Below are 19,194 nucleotides of genomic sequence, written 5' to 3' on the forward strand. Positions count from 1 at the left end.
CTACAGGGAGAACGGGAAAATTGCCCTTGCTGCATTTTGACACTGAATATTCTAGTGTGGCAGACGGACCCAGTCTACTGTTTACAACAGCACTTGCCCTTGGAAGGTACATAAAGCTACTCTATTAGTTTCTTGACAAGCCTAAATAGAGTCTTATGGGTACACTGCCCAAGCATAAGAGTCTAGGGTTTTGGTGGGGTGTGTGTGCAAAAGGCAAATGAGCTTGGGCAATTACATTTTGCTTTCCTGAAAATTTTAACCTAAAATTACGAGTCCTCCAATTACATGAAAGAACCATGGAAATTCTTTAGCCTGACAGTTGAGATATCTTCTTGGGTGTATTTCTACCACTTACCCAAAGGTTTCTTGGTTTCAGAAAAAAATGAGGCCATGCTAAAAATACTGATGTTTGACAGATCAGTTACTGACACCCCAATCCTAATTTTAGCAGCAATCATGCCAAATCCCCTAAAAGATTCTTTGAACTTACTGAAGTTCAGGTTGGGTTATCTTTTTTTTTCTCTGGAGGTTACTGTGTGCATCAGAGTTTCAAATGAAAGGCAAACTGAAGCTACATGAGCATTAGTGGAGATATTAATGAAAAGCTTGTCCAGGCTGCTTGCCTAGGACTTTACTTAGCAACAGTTTGGTTAGGTTTCTACTACCCGGGCAAAGAGTTCCTGCTTGTTATTAGCAAATGAGTAGCAAAATGCTGCTTCACATCATTCAGCGAGATCTAGGACAAGGCTTAATCTTTTTAGTTTTTTAAAAAAGTGAATAGTTACTAGAAGTAGTCACAATTTTTAAAAAATAGTTTGTGTCTTTATAGGATAAGTGAAGCCTGCCGTGTGAACCATGAAACAGAAACTGAAGACAGAAGGTCACAAAGACGGCAAGATGATAGAACTTACCAAGACAGAGAAGCCTGTGATTCATCATCATGGTACTATCGTGGGCCACCTCAGAGAGACTGGAAATGGGAAAATGATGGCTTCTTAAATTCTAGACAAGGCAAATTTGTACATTCTACAAGGAACCCAAATAACACAAATAGGCATCTCGGCAACCAGAGAGGAAGGCCTGGATGGCATCAAAATAATTCTGGAGGGCCTTCAAATCGATATCATAGCTATGGGAATACTGGAGGCACTTGGCATCAGAATTCTGGAGCTGGGACGTCAGGTTGGCATCATGGTGGTCGAGGAAGAAATTCCAGCTGGAATCCTGAAGGGAAAAATAGCTATTCCAATTGGCAGTCCAAAAACTCTGGAGGCAACTGGAAACTGAGTCAGCAAAGTGGAGGTGGCTGGAATTTAGGCAGAAATAGTATCTCCCAAATAGACAGTTTGGATGTTCCCTGGGTTAAAAGCAAGAATGTTCAGGATAAGTACAGCGGAGAAATGTATGCATGGCAGTGGCAGGATAGTGGGTCTGTCGTACCTTATGCCGGCCACATGAATGAAAATGACGGCAGCAATTGCTTCTTGGATTTCACTAGTGATCAGCTGCCTCCAGATGGGTTACTGAACTTCAGCACTACCATGCAGCCAGATAGCAAAACCTCCAAAGTAAATGGAAAGTGCAGCAGCAGCCCTTCTCGAGAGAAGACAGCTCGTTGGGCTCCATATCCTTCCCAGAAAACTGTCGAACCACCGCCTTTGTCTGATAAGAATGTGAATAAAGTGCCAGAGAAAGCAGATTCTACCCATCTGTCATCAACTTCAAAATGGACAGATCCTAAAACCAGTGATCCAAAACTTAAAAAGGGGGAAGAAAATTTTTCAGTATCCTCCAATTCAAAAGCAGCATCCAACAAACTTGTGCCATTCAGAGAGCCAACTGACTGCACCAGTGGGAAAAAACCAGATCAAGCTGAAAGCAAAGGACATAAAATGCCATCCCTAAAGTCTCCACTTCTTGCTATTCCAGATTTAAAGCTATCTTCTCAAAAGAGGAGCCCAAAGAATATTTTTCTCAAACATGTCCAACTTTTGTTATCCTCTAGAGAGTGTCAGAGCCAACTGAACACAATAGATTTGGAGGCCAACAGTTCTTCTTCTGATGGATCCAACCTAAGCAATGAATATAATGACTCCAAAGGCATCAAAAATGTGTTGGACAGCAATGAAAGCTTGAGTGAAGTATTATGGAAAGCTGAACAAGAGCTGCAGTGTAGCCATTCTTTGCAGACTCCTCCCTTGAGCACTTGTGTGATAACGCCCAGTGAGGGAAACGAAGAATGGAATACTGAGGGACCTGCACATTCCCTACATGAGTCCCAAATAGAGAGCTTTGAGGAACAATGTTACAGAGACGTAGCAGGAACCAAAAGTGCCCCCTCAAATACTTGTTTATCCCATGAACCTGCAGAAACTGACAATATTGCAAGACAAAAGAGTAACAGCCTAGGAGAATCGGGGCATATAGACAAAAACTACTCCGAGTTCCACATGGAGTCCATAGAATTTCTCTCACACTCTCAACGTGACTTAGATATTGACTTGAAAGCAACCCAGGAAGAGGATGGTGAGGAAGATGTTCCAAAATCAAATGATCATCCTGAAGATGAAGATTATGAAGCTCACTTAAATCATGAGTTGCAGAAAGGGGCAGGAGGACAACCTTCTGGTCCTCTTCTCCCTGAATTGAGTAAACTTGGATTTCCAGCATCCCTCCAAAGAGACTTGACATGGCGAGCTAGTTTGAAGAGCAAAACTGGTGCACATCTCCCAGAGCCCAACCTCAACAGTGCCAGGCGCATTCGGAATGTTAGTGGTCATCGAAAGAGTGAGATGGAGAAGGAATCAGGACTCAAGCCTACCTTAAGGCAGATTATTAGTGTCTCTCGTAGAAATGTAAACTGGGAGCAGGTCATTCAGCAGGTGTCAAAGAAGAAACAAGAGCTTGGCAAAGGTTTACCAAGGTTTGTAGTCCATCAGCCTTAAATGTGGTTCTTACCAAGCTGTCATTGTATAGATATTGTTTTTCAAGATGTGCTGTCAAAGCAGACTATACAAAAAAGGTAAAACAATTAGCTCATAAGATTAGCAAAATGCAAGAGCAAATAATTCTTGGTTATGGCATAATGGAGAGGGAGTGGCTTCCATCTGGCCTCTGAAAAAAATAATTTATTGTAGAATACCTCAGATTTTCATAGTAAGGTACAAAATCATCTTCTTTCCCTTTCATAAAACATGTATTGTGGCCCCAACAACTCACCGCTTAAAATTGGAGGTGACTGGCCCTGAGTGGGGAATATCTGACCAATACAAAAAAGACAGTTTGAGTGATCTGCCTGGCAAATGCTGACAAAATTGGATTGCCTTTTTCCTGTTGGTGGAATATCCCCCATAACAAGAGAGGGCTATGCAGCTGCAGCTCTCTCCCAAGGTGACCTATCTTTGCAGGGCTGCTCACACAAGGCTGCACCCTGTCCCTGAGGCTGTTCTCATGGGTAACCTCTTCACCAGAGGGCATGCGGAAGGAGGCTGGCTGTGACAGTGGCGGGCACCCACTTCCACTCAGTTCCCTAAGAGGCCGAGATACTTGTGTGGCTGGTAGCATCCAGGCTCCACAGAAAAAGAGCCTGGCTGTCCTTTGGAGCCGCTACCACTGCATTGTGGTAAAGAGAGGAGCCCAAAGACTAACCATGAGGGCTGCTGGCTCTCCACAGGGCCTGAGCAGCAATGAGCCAAAGGCAGATCTTGAGATGTAGGCTGTGGGTGACCCCCCTACTGGCTAGCCTGGCAGGCTGGTGCAGGCTGGAACCAGACCCAGGTCTTGCTTGCTTCTGGACAGCTCTTCAGCAATGGCAGAGAAGTGAGTCCCGGGATGACACCTGTGTCCAGGGAGCAAAGGATGCCATGCTGCCTGGGGGAGAGTGCTGCTCTGATCTCTGGAGGTTTATGGCTCCCTGGCAACAGATACTGTGCCCCAGACTCCATTCTTCAAAGCAGCCATTTTCTTTGGGGAAACTAATCTCTGTTGCCTGGAGATGAGCTGAAATTCCAGGGGATCCCCAGATCTCACCTGGCATCTCTAAACCTTAGTGGGATGCAATGCCTCAGAGTCTCACCTCCAAAGCAGCCATTTCCTCCTGGGGAGCTGGTCTCTATAGTCTGGTGATGAGCTCTAATTCCAGGAACTTTCCAGGCCCCACCTGGAGGTTGGCTACCCCAGGGTTGGGAATAGTCCTTGGAGGTGGGGCCTCATCAAGGTGCAATGCTGCCCTCTACATCACCTATTCTCGCCTGCAGAGCTGGTCTTTATAGTCTGGAGATGAGCAGTTTGTGATGTCGTGCATGTTTGTGTGTGTGAGATGTTCCCCTGGCTAAACCCACATGGGGCCATTGGCTAATGTCTGTTGCCTTTTGGCACACAATGGGCTTTACTAGTAGTCATAAAGAAAAGGAGATAGAGGTGCCAGGAGGAAGAACTGGATTGGAGCATATGCTTTTCACAGACAGGCACACCAATAGGAGCTGAAATTTAACATGAGTGAACAGGTGCAAATGGTGTATGGACGGAGAAGGATGTGGCTGGTCATGAATTTTTACAGTAGAAAGATGATTGTAACAGTATAAATATAGTCAATTTAAAACATTTTTATTGTACTATATTTGTTCTCTGTGTTGTTCTATTTAAAGACAAGTCCTTACTTGTAAAGTTAAGCAATTTACTGCAGGGTACATGGATTGAACTCTTCATATTCTTTCTAGTAATAATAAGGAATATCCATCTTGAGCAATTCCAGGGAACCTACCTAGATCAAGGAAAGGTGACCTGGTTGCTGACAGTGCAAATGTAATATAATTTGGAATAAAATGGTTGCTTTATGCTGCAGTTTCAACAGGGAATGTAGCAAAGTCACACTTGCAACAACAGATTACTGAATCCAACCTACTAACTTTAGATCAGGGCATTAAATATACAGTTTATTTTAAAAGAGAAGAATGAGTTGGGTTTTATACCCCACTTTTCACATCCCAAAGGAGTTTCAAAGCAGCTTACAATAGCCTTCCCTTCCTCTCCCTATAATAAACACCCTGTGAGGTAGGTGTGGCTGAGAGAGCTCTGACGGAAAAGTTCTGTGAAAACAGCTTTAACCGAATTAGGACAAGCCCAAGGTCACCCAGCTGGCTGCATGTGGGGGAGAGGGAAATCAAGCCCAGCTCGCCAGATTAGAGGCTGCCGCTCTTAACCTCTGCATCAAACTGGCTTGGTAGTATTATGCAAATTATACAGTACTAGTTTCAAAGCCCATTTATAATAATGGGCTTTGAAAGGGAAGAAGGGGGAAGGGACACATTCCCACACTCCCACCCACCCACCCACCCACTCTCCCAGAGCCCCGCCCCCAAATGTGACCCCGCGCTCCTCCCTCCAAAGCCGAGACAGAACCCCAGGCTCACTCACTGGCTTCGCAACGTTAACGGCGCAGCCGTGGTCCTGGGGTTGCCAGAAGCCCAGGGCGGCCTGCAGAGGCGGCGGCCACACGGGCTTCTGGTGGGGCCAGCCATTTCCTCACTGCCATTTCCTCGCTGCCATTTCCTCGCCGCATCCAGCTGCATCCAGCATCCAGCCTCTCGCCGGCGCCAGAGGGCAGCGAAGCGCCTCTCGGCGTGCCAGGCCGGTGGGCAGGGAGCCCCCGTGCTCCCTTGCCGGTGGTCTGACGCGTCGGGAGGCGCTTTGCACTTCCCGACGCATCAGGCCACCGGCAAAGGAACAACTGCGAGCCGCACTGCACGCGGCTTGCAGTTGCTCTGGCGGGGAATCAGAGGGACCAATCAGCAGGCGCTTCGCGCCTGCCGATTGGTCCCTCCAATAGTCTGTCTGGAGGAAGGGGCCAATCGGCACCCTTCCACATCCCGCCTCCCAAGGCCTTACCGTTTTGTTAAGACTAGATTTAAAGCCTCCCCCCCCCGTGTGCTTCTAGGGCCATGGGGAAGGCCTGCTTCTCCCCCCCCCCCCGCCTTACGCCTGGCATTAGCAAGGCCTTCTGCTTGGGCCTAGAAGCACACCCTGGGCCGCTTCAAGACTGGCCCCTCACCCAGACTGGCCCCGCCCACTCTCTGCCCACTTAGCCCTTAGCCAAATATGAATACAGCGAAAGTTGTATAAAGATTATACAGATCAGAATGAGGGATTTAGGCCAAGAAGCCCACTTCATGTTATGAAAGTTGCCTAAAATATTCATATTGCTTATTGCAGCTTCATCTTGCTAGCAGCCACCTGGCAGTGGATGCAAGAAAGAATCTTGGCTTTTGAACAAGAAAAAATAGAGCTTAGCAATTAGCCTAGCTCGATCTGCTTCACTAGGGGTTCCGAACATTAAAGAGAAGGCACGGATAGGGCAAAGATGTCACCAGGTTCCAATACTGTAAACCTGACCTTGCCATACTTCGTAGGCGATAGAATGCTCTTCAGGTAGCCTTCTAGTCTGCTCTTTTCCTTTATGCAACACTGAAACACGCCGATTAATTAAGTAAAAGCATTGTTAACATACTGTTTGCTGTTTCCTCCATACATTTGTGACTTTTTGGGAGGAGGGGGGGACAGACTGCATAGTCCCGCTATTGCATAGTTATAGGTAAACTGTTGCATAGTTATAGGTAAACCTAAATTATTATTATCTAAATTATTACAGCTCTGTGTTGATCAGGGTAGGGCTTCACTGGTAAATGTCACTCTTTTGTGTTTTGTTTTTGTCTGTCAAAGGTTTGGCATTGAGATGGTCCCTCTCATTCAGAACGAACAGGAGGGTCTTGGGCTTGGTGAGGAACCTGATCTGACCACTCTTGAAGGATTCCACTGGGAAGGGATCTCTTTTGGCTCCCCCGGGTCCAATAGAAAACGCAGCCTCTCAGAAAGCAGCGTGGCGACAGAGAAGGCAGCTTCTGCTTACAGTTTCTTCAACCATCATGGCCCGAACAGAGACAACGAGCAAAGGGAAACTGGTTCAGTAGCTGTCACTGAAGGTGCAGCTTCCGGGTTCCAGCCAGATGTGAAACAAGAGGCCTCTTCTCTCCCTTCATCGCCATTCAGAACGGACTGCATTGTTAACGGAAGGAGGCTCAGCCTACAGATGGCCCCTGACGTTACCCGCCTGGCCACAATTAGTGCAAAAGAAATCCAGAGAAGCCCAGAATACAGAGCACAGCTACTTGAAAACCAAGATATGCTTGAAAGTCCAGGGGAAAAATACTGCTTGGCTTCGGCCCTTGCTATGTCCAGTGCTATTGATGCAGCCACAGATAGCAGCTATACATCTGGCAATGAACAGAACGACAGCCAGGGAATTGGCAAAAAAAGAAGAGCAACAGGGGTAAGTTGTCTAAACAGTGTTTGGCATTGTAGGCCGGATCCAGGAATCCATCATGGATCATCCCCACTTTCTCCTCCATTTAGCAGTCTTTTTTAATCCCATGGAAGCTTATTCCCAGCAGCAGAGTAAGGGAGATGCAATCACCATTTCTGCAAAGAGTAAAAAGGGAAACAATTTCCCCTTTCCATGTTGCAGCTCATCAACCTGCTTGATTATTACTCTACAAATCCACAACTCTGGGAATAAAATTTCCGTGGACCGGTAAGGAGGCCAAAGCCAGGAAGATCTGTGGACATTTTATTTATTAAAACATTTATTAGCTGCCTTGTGGCAGTCAGGGCAGCTTACAATACTAATGAAACCACAGTTACATAATAACGTTAAGGCAATTTAAAATCTCAGGGTGGCCAATAAATAAAAAGCAAATTAGCCTTTGAGCTGAATGCAGCCCGATTCTTCACTTTTATCCACTTAAATCTTGTGGTGTTTTCCCAGAAAGGCCAATTTCCTTCCAGGCTCAGTTCAAGGGGCTTATCTGGACCTTGAAAGCTCTTTATGGCCTGGGGGCCAACCTTGCTTTGGTTACCCCCGTCACCTGAACCTAGATGGCTGGTAACCCAAGAAAGAACCTTCTCCATCCTGGCACCAAAACTTTGGAATTCCCATCTCAGGTAGATTCATCACTCTCCCTCGATCAGTGTCTTTTGCCAGCAGGTGATACTGCAGGAATGCCCTCAAGAATGGTTATTTGCCCTCATTCCAGTGTTCTTTATATGTTTTTACTTGAGTAATTTTATAATTATAACTGTACTTTTAATTGTTCAAATTCTTTGTTTGCTGCCTTGTGGAACTTGATTGGGTGGTAAGGCAGCATATAAATGTTTTAAAGAAATAGGGTGGTGTTATCTGCCTTAACACATTCTTTTTAATTATTCTGGTCCATCATACCTGACTTCTACCTCTTCCTATGCAAAGACTATAACTGTTTATTTCTCTATCAACCCTTAGGCCAAATTCATTATAATCCATTGGTGTATATTTTCCTTGAGTATTTGAGACATAACTGCCATTGTGATTCTTCCCCTGGGCTTAGTTCACCGCTTCAGAAATGTATGATCTATTCAAGATCTTGCTTAGCCAAATCTATGTTCATAGATAGGAAAAGCTGCTAAATGTGCAGGTATTGTCCAAAATGACCATTATGCCACTTTGACAAATAAGGAATACTCAGTCAGTCCAGTTTATTCAGTCATTTGACCCATATTTATTTGTTTGTTTGATTTATTGACCACCACTCCCAAAGTCTCATGGCGGTTTACATATGTCCCACTAAAACCCCCATTAATACCCCGTTAAAAGGACTATAACAGCAACAATCAACAGCAAGTAAAGATGGCGGAACCCCCAGCGAGGGGAGAGACGAATCAGATTGTGTCTGTTGCTAGCAACAGTCCGTTGTTGGCAACATACAGTAAGGAATACTTGTATTTAATTTGCAGGAGGGGTTATCTCCTGAAATCCCAAGTCTAGAAAGAAAGAATAAGCGAAGGAAGATTAAAGGCAAAAGAGGTAGGTGATAGTGAGAAATCAAACTGCACTGTATTCTTTTTTTTTGTGTTGACGCTTCCCTTTTCTCCCTGGATTGATCTAAAGCAGCCTGCATCAACACCACATGGATAAATTGTTAGAAAAAGAACAATAAGGGCCTGCCCAAGATACAGATGTTGAATGTAGATGTCTGGAGGTAGTTTAGGAGTGGATCTGGGCTAATAAACTGAAGCTTAATCTCAGCAAGATGGAAGTGTTACTAGTGAATGGATGGTCCGACCCAGCATCTGCAGCAGCCTTTTTCAGCCTTTTGGCTGTGGAAGAGGCCCTGAAATAATTTTTCAGACATCAAGGAACCCCGGAAGTGGTCAGCTGGCCACGCCCCATGAAGCGACATCACTACCCACACCTTTAGCCCTTCTTTTGCTCCCTCCCCCCACTTTTACTACTACTATGGAACTCTGCCTCATGTAGGCTGGAAAATAGAGTTGGAGCCGAGAAGACAGTCCAGATCCCCCCCCAACCCCATACCATGCCACTTCAGCGTTCCCACAGACCCCCTTTAGAGCTCCAGCGAACCCCTGGTTTGGAATTCCTGATCTATTTATTTATTTTATTTATTTATTTATCATACTTATATACCGCTCTCCCCGGAGGCTCAGGGCGGTTTACATCATAACAGAGAACAATACATAAAACAGTCTGTAACATGTATAACTGATAACTAATAATTGTAACCAAAATAACAGCACAATATAACGGTATAACAATATGGTGTCACCTGTTCTTCAGGTGGTTGCTCTCTCCTTGAAGTAACAGGTCTGGAGATGCAGTTTGACCCAGGCCTACAGCTGGATAAAATGATGGTAGCTTGGTCAAGGCTACCTTTTAACAGCTTCAGTTGATGACCACATACAGATGAGGACTGTACTTAAATCCATAGAATAAAGGTCGATCATACACAGGTGAAAATTGTACCTGAATCAAAAGGCATTAGACGACCATGTAATCTGTACATGGTCATCTGTTATTTGATAACCTTGGCATGCTCAATAAGTTGCAGGAGCTAACATTCCACCACCAAGGGTCATTTGTGAGAAAACTGTGGTACAATTAAGTGAAGTTTCTATCTACCAGGCCACTTTCATCAGGCAACCATGGACTGCACTAATGAAGCAGGCCTTGGAAAACTGTCTCGTGCCAAGTGAAGTGATGATTTAACAAATGCCCTAAAAGAAGCAATGTGACAAGTCAAATCTTGTAACTTCTCTCTTCCAGAACGTTCTCAGGTAGACCAGTTGTTGTCTATTTCTCTGAGGGAAGAAGAGTTGAGCAAGTCTCTGCAGTGTGTGGATGGAAACCTCCTGCAGGCTCGAGCTGCTTTACAGGCAGCTTACATTGAAGTTCAGCGACTCCTTGTACTGAAACAACAGGTGACCACCTCTGAGCTCCATTGGTTCTAGCTTTGGCGGTTGCATGGTGATGGCTTTCGACGAACTTGATCGGAAGTCTTTTAATCAATCTTTCTTTCTTTCTCTTTCTCTCTCTTGCTCTCTCTCTCCTTAGATATCAGTGGAAATGAGCACTTTGAGGAGCCAGCGAATTGAGGTCTTGCAGGGGCTTCAAGGTAATTTGACCAGTGCTGCTGCTCTACTGACCTTTGGTATTTATATAATGTAAGGCTTAGATGTTGGCAGTTCTTTCTCTTGATTCTGAGATCTTTTATAGTAAGCCTTTCCTAAAGGCTAAATAAAGCAATAATAATAGGTAGGTTCAATTTTGTCTATACTCAGCAATAGGTGTGTGTATGCAGCTAATCCGAATGGACCCCCCCCGAAAAATGCCATCATCATTTTATTTACAGTCCATTGACCAGTGAATTCCAACAAACAAAATACTGCAAGAAGTCCAATAATAAGAATAATAAAAATAAATATAAATAGCTGCAAGTAGTTTGCATTTCCCTTATAAAATTCTGAAAGCAAAATGAGCTGTTGTATAATCCTATAATCATGAGTCATTGTGAATGATTTTATTTGTTTATTATGTATATAAGACCACCCCTTTTGGCACAGACATCTTGGGATGGCATACAACAGTTTAAAGCCAACATATGGCAACATTTGCCCTATGCCCCCCGCAGGGCCTTACACTCTGTGGGGGGAAATCTATTGGTCATTCCCAGCCCCAGGGAAGCGCACCTAGCCTCAACCAGGTCCAGGGCTTTTTCTGTCCTGGCCCCTACCTGGTGGAATGAACTCCCGGGTGAGCTGCGGGCCCTGCAGGATTTGACATCGTTCTGCAGGGCCTGCAAAACGGATCTCTTCTGCCAGGTTTATGGTTGAGTCTGGGGTCGGCGAAGTAGATCTGTTGCCCCCCCCCCCCCGGGGTGGTCAAACTGTTCATCACTCCTTCTCCATTGTTCCGTCGCTTCGGTAGTGGGGGGTGGGAGTGGGATATGTTTCTGCCATGTTGGGAGTTTTAAAGTCTTTTAATGGGGGTTTTAAATGGGGTTTTAAGACTGTTGTTACCCTAGCCTGACCAGGGAGTGGCGGGATATAAATTGAATTATAAATAAATAAATATAAAATTGCAAAGCAAATATATCTCATTGTTTAAATGTGAAAAAACTCATACTACAGATGCTTACTCAAGTTTCCTAACCAGACATTTTTTGAAGAATAATATCTTTAAAAATTTTAAATATAAATAAGAAGAAGAAGAGTTGGTTCTTATATGCTGCTTTTCTCTATCCGAAGGAGGGTCAAAGCGGCTTATAGTCACCTTCCCTTTCCTCTCCCCACAACAGACACCCTGTGGGGTGGGTGAGGCTGAGAGAGCCCTGATATTACTGCTCAAACAGCTTTATCAATGCTGTGGCGAGCCCAAGGTCACCCAGCTGGCTGCATGTGGGGGAGCGCAGAATAGAACCGCACTCCTAACCACTACACCAAAATACATTTCCACCAATAAAGGCAGATATGTCCTGTAATTCTAGTATTTAGAAACAAAAGCTTCTTAAGGGACAAGAGTTTGAAAAACCTGGTTAGCACTAATGAGAGCTTTGAATCATTGAGAAACATAAGATCATCTTCCCTTGGGTTGAGTGTCATTCTATGTCTGTGAGCACTCTGAAAGAGCAACAGGCTTGTTTGACCTTAACGAGCTTCCTTTTGGGGCTTTATTAAAATGACACACATGTACAGCCCATTACCAGAGACACAGGGGCTCACTTTCATATTCCATAAAAACCAGGAGGTGTCCAATGCAATTCTCTGACCTTAACTTCCAGCACCCAGGGTTGGGCCCTTCGGCGTCTGAAGCAGCCGTTCATGCCCGAAGCAGCCTGTGCCATGGTGCAGGCTGCTTCAGGCGCGAACAGCCACTTTGGATGCCAAAGTGCCCAACACTTCTGAACCTTGCTAAAGTACATTTTTTCTGTTTCTCTAGAAACCTATGAGCCTTCCGAACAGCCAGTTCATCCCAGCAACTCAAGTGAAAAAAGAAACTGCAAGCTTGCACTGACGCAGGGCCTAAGTGCTAATCCAGGTCTTCTAGTTCCTCTTCTGGAAACTGTACCACCCCTCTCAGCCCAGATATCCCCAGCAACCCCTATCCAAGTAAGCAGTCCATGTACATTTCAGACAACTGGGCTCCTGGAAACCATCACAGTTCCTGATTCATCCATTCAGATCAAGCAAGAACCTGCATCCCCAAAACCTGCAGAAGAGAGCATGAATATACCACTGCAGAGCGCTCCTTGTTCTCCTCAAGCAGAACTTCAGTTTCAGGATGGTATGTTAATTTAACTCTCTTCAGAAGAGGAACTATGTTATTAAAATTCCTGTGCATTCGTGTTGCCCATTTCTGAGCACTGCTATTCACTCCCTTTTCCTGCCTGCAGGAGACAAATCTTAGTAAGACCTAGCAGAATTCTCTTGCTGTCCCACTGGAGCCAAAACATAGCAAATAAAGTAGGGTAAGGTGGGGGTGGTGAGAGTCAATCTGAAGGGTTGGATACTGCTGAAAATTTCCATACGGAAGAGATTTCCAGCTGCAGTGTTCCCCAATGCAGTTTCTGAGGGACAGGGGACTCCTAGGTGCAGCATGAGGTCAAAGTGTGAAGTTTGACGCACAAGGGGAAAATAGGCAAAAAGCAATCTTATCAGGGGAAATCTTGGCTAGATCTAACTCAAAGTCTACATGTTCCTTTGCTAATGCAGTCAGAAGATTGTGGGATGGGGTTGCTAGCTCAGCTTTTTCTCTAAGGTTACTTTCTTTTGGCATTCAGAATCAAGACCACCACCCGTGGGGACATATCAAAGAACTTCCAGGCTAGGCTGAATTCCATTTTTGAAACTTTTAAAAGCAAGATACAGGGAGGTGTTATTGCTTTAGTCTGTGTATTCATTACTGCTGTGAAGAAAAATAACCCAGTTAGAGCATCAGTTCCTTCCCCATCACTGCATTATGTTGTGTTGATTTGATCTTGCAATGTCTTGATCCTGCAACCAAAATACATCTTTTCCAGTGATGCTGTAGGAGGCTTCAGGAGGTACCACCTCCAGATCTTCCCAGCCGCATCTTATTGTTAGAAACTCGAGACTTGCCAACAAGTCAGGTTGCTAATAAATTATATAGAACTTCTAGCATACAATTATCCCACACGTCCTCAGAACAAAAAGTCAAGTTCCTGCATCTTCAGTGTTGCTTATGGGCAAATGAAGCTCTGCTTAGTTTACTGGGATCACATAGAGACCAGGTCCTTTCAAGGCTGGGATGAACAATAGGCCCTTCTTTGGTAGTTTTTAATTTGTACGGTGTTCTAATCTGTTTATGGATGTTTTTATCTACTGATGTAAGCTGTCCCAAGCCTGCCTGCGGAGAGGGGTGGTCTATATATATCAAATAATAAAGAAATAAAAATAAAATCCAACACTACTGCTGAACAAATGTTGCTATCCTGGTGGCTGTGATATGCGTGCTAGCCAATGTCTTAATTAATGGGGCTTTCATTTAATCTTAGGGTCTGTCATTTTCCATTGATGTAGGAGGGTGTCCCTGAGTTTGCATTACTCTTCCCACTCATTCCAAGGGAAGGACTAGAAGGTTCTAGCAGAACAGGAGCCACTACAGCTTGCTTTCAAGAGTTAGGATTAGGGTGCATAAATGTTGAAGATTGTCAAAAATACATATCCCCATCTTCTTTCTTCAGGGAATGCAAGCCAGAAATCTTTAACCTACCCCGTAATCTCTGTTGCAATGTCCTTGTCAGGACTCATTGATTTCCAACAACCTAATCAAGATATTCAAGATCCTGTTCCTGATAAGGAGACCACCAGCTTATCAGGCCTTAGCTGTTCTTTACCTTTAGCGTCAGTGAAGGCCGAAGAAAACGGCCCCCCAAATCCCCCCGTCTCAGAACAGTGTACTAGTTCCTTTCACAGCAGAACCTCCCCTTCTGAAACACCTGTGAATGAAGATCCCAAACGGGCCACTCGACAGTCCAAGCAGGTGGTCGTTTCTACTCTGGTCTCTGTAGACAGCAAAGTAAGCAAGAAAAAGAAGAAGTTGAAAAAAAAGAAAACACTGCGGGCAGCCCATGTGCCTGAGAATAGTGACACCGAGCAGGATATAAGTGACTCGAAAGCTTTCCGGAAAGTCAAGTCTACAAAGGTGCCCAAAGGAGAAAAAGTTACAACATCCACTCCTCCAAAGCAAGAAGATGCAGAGGCTACTGAGGGGAAAAATGGGAAGAAGGATGAGAATGAGAGTGACACATCTCTGGAATTTGTGGAGGTCCCCAAATCTCCTCTTGAAGTAGTGGCCATCACGTCTTCCGAATCAGGAGACGAGAAACCAGACAGCCCTTCCAAGAGGGATTCCTTGAGCTCATCAGAATTGATCTTGAGAGAAGCAGCTCGGTCTGGCTATGATGAAGTAAGCTCTACTAGTGAGATTGGAACAAACTATAGGGACAGCGCTGGGAGAAGGTGAGTGTGTGTGATGTTGCCGTGCAGCTGCAGCTTGTTGGACTGGGCTTTTGATTATTTGGTTAATCATCTTATTGCATATCATCCCTGTCAGAGATATGACTTGTCAGGGTTGGGCTGGATCCATGAAGTCATAATATGTTTCACCAGCAGGAGTATCTGTAAGTTCCCACAACTTCTGCTTTTCCCTGTGACAGACCTTCCTGAGGGTCCCTTGTAACAAATGTCAGGATTCTTAAGCTGAGAGGAGAGCCAAGAAAGTTGTATTATGTTACTAGAAATCCACTCATGGTATTTTTTGATCCAGCACACTGGCTTTTGTCCTAAGCAGCATGGGCAGAGGAGACAGGCAATTTTTCCTTTTCTGCCTGCAGCTGACTACTGTCGGTGGATCAGTTAATCCGGGTGGCAGCCATGAAGATGTACAATAGGAAAGGGAATCTGAAAAGTTCCACCTCCAACTGCAAATATAAATAGAATATCAAATAAGGATCCAAGTCATGATGTATAATGATTATGTAAAGACTGGTGGCTTGGGGGTTGCATTACTTCAAATTTTGTAACGACTGTGGTATTTTCTTATTCTGTAGTGTGGCTGAGACCCAGACATCTATATCATCAATTAGAGGCTCAAAAAACTCACCAGGTATATATGTTTGCTTGCCTTTAGTTGAAATGAGTGGGAAAATGTTGAGGCCATTTTGTGTGTGAGGAATTGTTGGTGTCTTTGGAATCTTAACAGATATTCTGAGACTAGCAATTTTTCTTAGGTGTCTTAAAAAACCTGAGGTTTTACAAGGATGTATTGGAATATGCAAGATCTGCAGTGTGAATGATTGAACAGAACATATAAAGTGTCCTGCTGGGGACGTTGGAGGAGATGTGCATTTAGCATAGATTGGGAACTTTCTGGCATTATTCCAGTTGTGTCCTCCAGTCCATCCTCCTGATTTGCTCAGTGGGAGACCAGCACACTTTCTCCTTGCTTGCCTCCAGAATGAATAGAAACAACAGACTGATTGGGGCAATAGACAGTTTCCAACAACCTAATCAACCTAAGTCAATACGATCGTATTCTCTCTCTCTCTCTCTCTCTCTCTCTCTCTCTCTCTCCTTTCTATACAAAGTTGTTTCTCTTCACCATAAAACTATTCTTTTAAGCAGCCGGGTTCTCCTGTCTCCCCTTTGCAAGTGGAAACTCAACAGGTTGTTGAAAAAGGGATAAAGTTGATATTTAGAAGAATAACAATCTTATGTCAGATAGTAGAGTAATGTTTTGGAAGCAAACTGGCACAGTTCCTGCTTCTTGGTAGTCAGTAATGCATAAGGTGATAGGAGTGGGGGTCCCTTTTCCCTCTGATGTAGCAGAGTTGAGCCGGTCTCCTTTCTCTCCACTGCCTGTTTTCACTTATTGCTGGCATAGTCCAAACCAAGGTTCCGGTTGTACAGTGAGGGCCAAGTAGGTTATCTGCTTACGGCCATAACAACTCAGAGCTTGGACCACTGCAGGGTAACACTAATGCATTCACGTTGCAGTTGATAGCTTTCTGTTGTCAGGCTTGTCTGTAACTGCCAACAGGCCACCAAGAGTGCTCCTTGGCATCCATCTAGAGACTTGTTTTACTGCATTAAGTGGTACAGTGGGAATATCCCCACTGTCATTGTTTTGTGTGTGTGTGTGTGTGTGTATGCGTTTACTGTAATTAAGATTCATAGATCATTCCTGACTTATCCTCAAGCCAACTGCCCTTTCTGTACTCACTCTTGCTTTCCCATTTCACAACGTAGTGTGTTTCTAGTGTCTCAAGTTTGCCATTTGGCTCCTGTTCTCATTCCCTCAGCCAGAGGACTCCTAACAGTTGCTCTCTGTTCTTTGTTATAGTGGAATGAATTTGTATTAGCCCAAAATCTGGCCCACTCTGAATGTTTCTTTGTTTTGGGGGGAACCAGGAAGTTTCATTCATCTTGGTATTATAAGCAGAAAAAGTTTAATTAATAGAAAGCTTTGGCCACTGTGTGTTTGACAGAAGTCTCCTCCGAGCCTGGGGAGGATGAAGAACCCACAGAAGGAGTATTTGAGGGACATGCAGCTGCCGTGAATGCTATTCAGATTTTTGGAAATTTGTTGTACACCTGTTCAGCAGACAAAACTATCCGCGTATATAACTTGGTGGTAAGTAGATTTGCAAAACAAGTTATGATAAACTAGCTCTCAGCACTCCCCTAGCATTCCTTAATGAGAGCCTGTGATCCCCTTGAGGATTGACCATAGTGGGTAAATTGAATGAAACAAGAGCCAAACGAAATCTATGTAGATCTTTTGAAACCATTTATTAGAAACGCTCTGCCAGGAGGCTGGGCAGACTTCAAAATAATACAAACAGGCATCTGGAGACCACCAACTGGATACCTTTAATGCATTATTTAGTTTAAAATAAACACAGATAAGCAGGAAATAGGTGGTAGATTGGGATGATGCAGTGCTCAAGGGGTGCCTCAATTTGGGAACAGAGTGTAAACTAATCATGTTAATGCCTTCCTCCACTCAGAACAGGAAATGTGTTGGCGTATTTGAGGGACATACTTCAAAAGTGAACTGCCTGCTGGTTACTCAGACTAATGGGAAAAATGCAGCTCTCTATTCTGGCTCCAGCGACCACAGTATAAATTGTTACAACATCAAGGTAATTATAGACACAGCAGCACCTATCCAAGGATGTGCAATCTCATAAAGAAATTTCTATGTATTATTCCAGGTGGTTGTCTTTTTTCACATGATGCATTTAACATATAGGCAGAATGGGTGTATTTGCCCAAGACTACAGTGTAATTGAGCCTCTTGTGGCACAGAGTGGTAAGGCAGCAGACATGGAGTCTGAAGCTCTGCCCATGAGGTTGGGAGTTCGATCCCAGCAGCTGGCTCAAGGTCGACTCAGCCTTCCATCCTTCCGAGGTCGGTAAAATGAGTACCCAGCTTGCTGGGGGGTAAACGGTAATGACTGGGGAAGGCACTGGCAAACCACCCCATATTGAGTCTGCCAAGAAAACGCTGGAGGGCGTCACCCCAAGGGTCAGACATGACTCGGTGCTTGCACAGGGGATACCTTTACCTTATCTTACAGTGTAAATAGCATGCTCCATTTTGGTGGTCCCCAAAGGGTGTTGCTGCTGTTGGGGAGAGGGGCTGTCGCTTTATATAATACAGCCAAAAGGGGCTGAGTTAGGCCATCAGAGGGTGTCTTCAGGTTTTCCATCTGCAGAGCATGAGTTTCTCGCTTCATTCCACTGTAAGGAACAAAGCTTTTTAATATGCTGCTTATTTCCTCTCTCCAGACTAGAGAACTTACTGATCAGTTTAAGTTAGATGAACGTGTACTCTGTCTGCACAGTAGGTGGAAAGTACTCTACGCAGGACTCGCAAATGGGAGCGTGGTCACTTTCAGCATAAAGGTCAGTATGAGAGGTGATTATTCCATGGGGCCACTTCTACAGGGGGGAACACTCATAAATAACTGTTTGTCTCATTATGTCTGAAATGAGGCCTCATAGAAGATTGCAGGGTCTACTGCTGTGATTAGGAAATGGGTAGAATGCAATTCTTCTAATAGTCAAGGTCTGGGCAGGTAACAAAGTAGTCTAGTGCAGCCAGCCCCTAAGGAGTTTTGTAATCCCTTACATCAGTGGTCCCCAACCACCGGGCCGTGGCCCGGTGCCGGGCCACGAAGGCCCTGGCACTGGGCCACGGCTCCCTCTCCCCCCCCCCCCCGCAGTAAGAAATTTACCAGGCTGCAAGCTTTTTGTTTGGAATTTATGGTTTTATTTAATGTAAGAATTGAAATACTGTAGGGCACTTAAACCTTCTGGGATGGAGCAAATAAATTAGTGGGCAAGTAAATTCACTCCATGCTGTTTTTATTTAGTAATGTATCTTAAAAAGAGGCAGCATTCAAATTTAAAAGCTACCTTAGAAAATTCAGTTTGGTTGTATGTTGCCTTTTGCTTGAATAACCTGAATGGGCAAATTGAATAGCCATGCTGTTGTGATATGTTATTTAAGTAACACTAACGAGAAATATTATTTTTAATGGGAAATATTGCCAATAATGCTTACACTTGCTTGTTCCTTCAGAACAACAAACAAGGCGATACCTTTGAGTGCCATGGCCCCAGAGCAATCAGCTGTCTAGCTACAGCCCAGGAAGGAGCACGCAGGTTGCTGATTGTGGGATCTTATGATTGTACAATCAGCGTGCGAGATGCCCGAAATGGACTTCTGCTTCGAACCCTTGAAGGTCATAGCAAAACAGTCCTCTGTATGAAGGTAACCAA

General features: G+C 44.5%; 1 protein-coding gene across 2 annotated transcripts in view; it reads left to right on the top strand.

Annotated features, from left to right (window-relative positions):
• ZNF106 (zinc finger protein 106) overlaps positions 1–19,194 on the top strand; it is a 52,076-nt gene that overhangs the window by 21,619 nt on the left and 11,263 nt on the right. For both annotated transcript variants that reach the window (XM_077322748.1, XM_077322749.1), the window contains exons 5-16: positions 830–2,923; positions 6,718–7,324; positions 8,824–8,893; positions 10,151–10,305; positions 10,439–10,499; positions 12,323–12,667; positions 14,088–14,865; positions 15,456–15,511; positions 16,893–17,038; positions 17,415–17,549; positions 18,199–18,315; positions 18,995–19,186. In XM_077322748.1, coding sequence (XP_077178863.1) covers positions 830–2,923; positions 6,718–7,324; positions 8,824–8,893; positions 10,151–10,305; positions 10,439–10,499; positions 12,323–12,667; positions 14,088–14,865; positions 15,456–15,511; positions 16,893–17,038; positions 17,415–17,549; positions 18,199–18,315; positions 18,995–19,186 — 4,756 coding nt within the window. The remainder of the gene's footprint in view (positions 1–829; positions 2,924–6,717; positions 7,325–8,823; positions 8,894–10,150; positions 10,306–10,438; positions 10,500–12,322; positions 12,668–14,087; positions 14,866–15,455; positions 15,512–16,892; positions 17,039–17,414; positions 17,550–18,198; positions 18,316–18,994; positions 19,187–19,194) is intronic.

Source organism: Paroedura picta, chromosome 2, assembly GCF_049243985.1.
Source record: "Paroedura picta isolate Pp20150507F chromosome 2, Ppicta_v3.0, whole genome shotgun sequence".
In the NCBI taxonomy this organism is placed as follows: Eukaryota; Metazoa; Chordata; class Lepidosauria; order Squamata; family Gekkonidae; genus Paroedura; species Paroedura picta.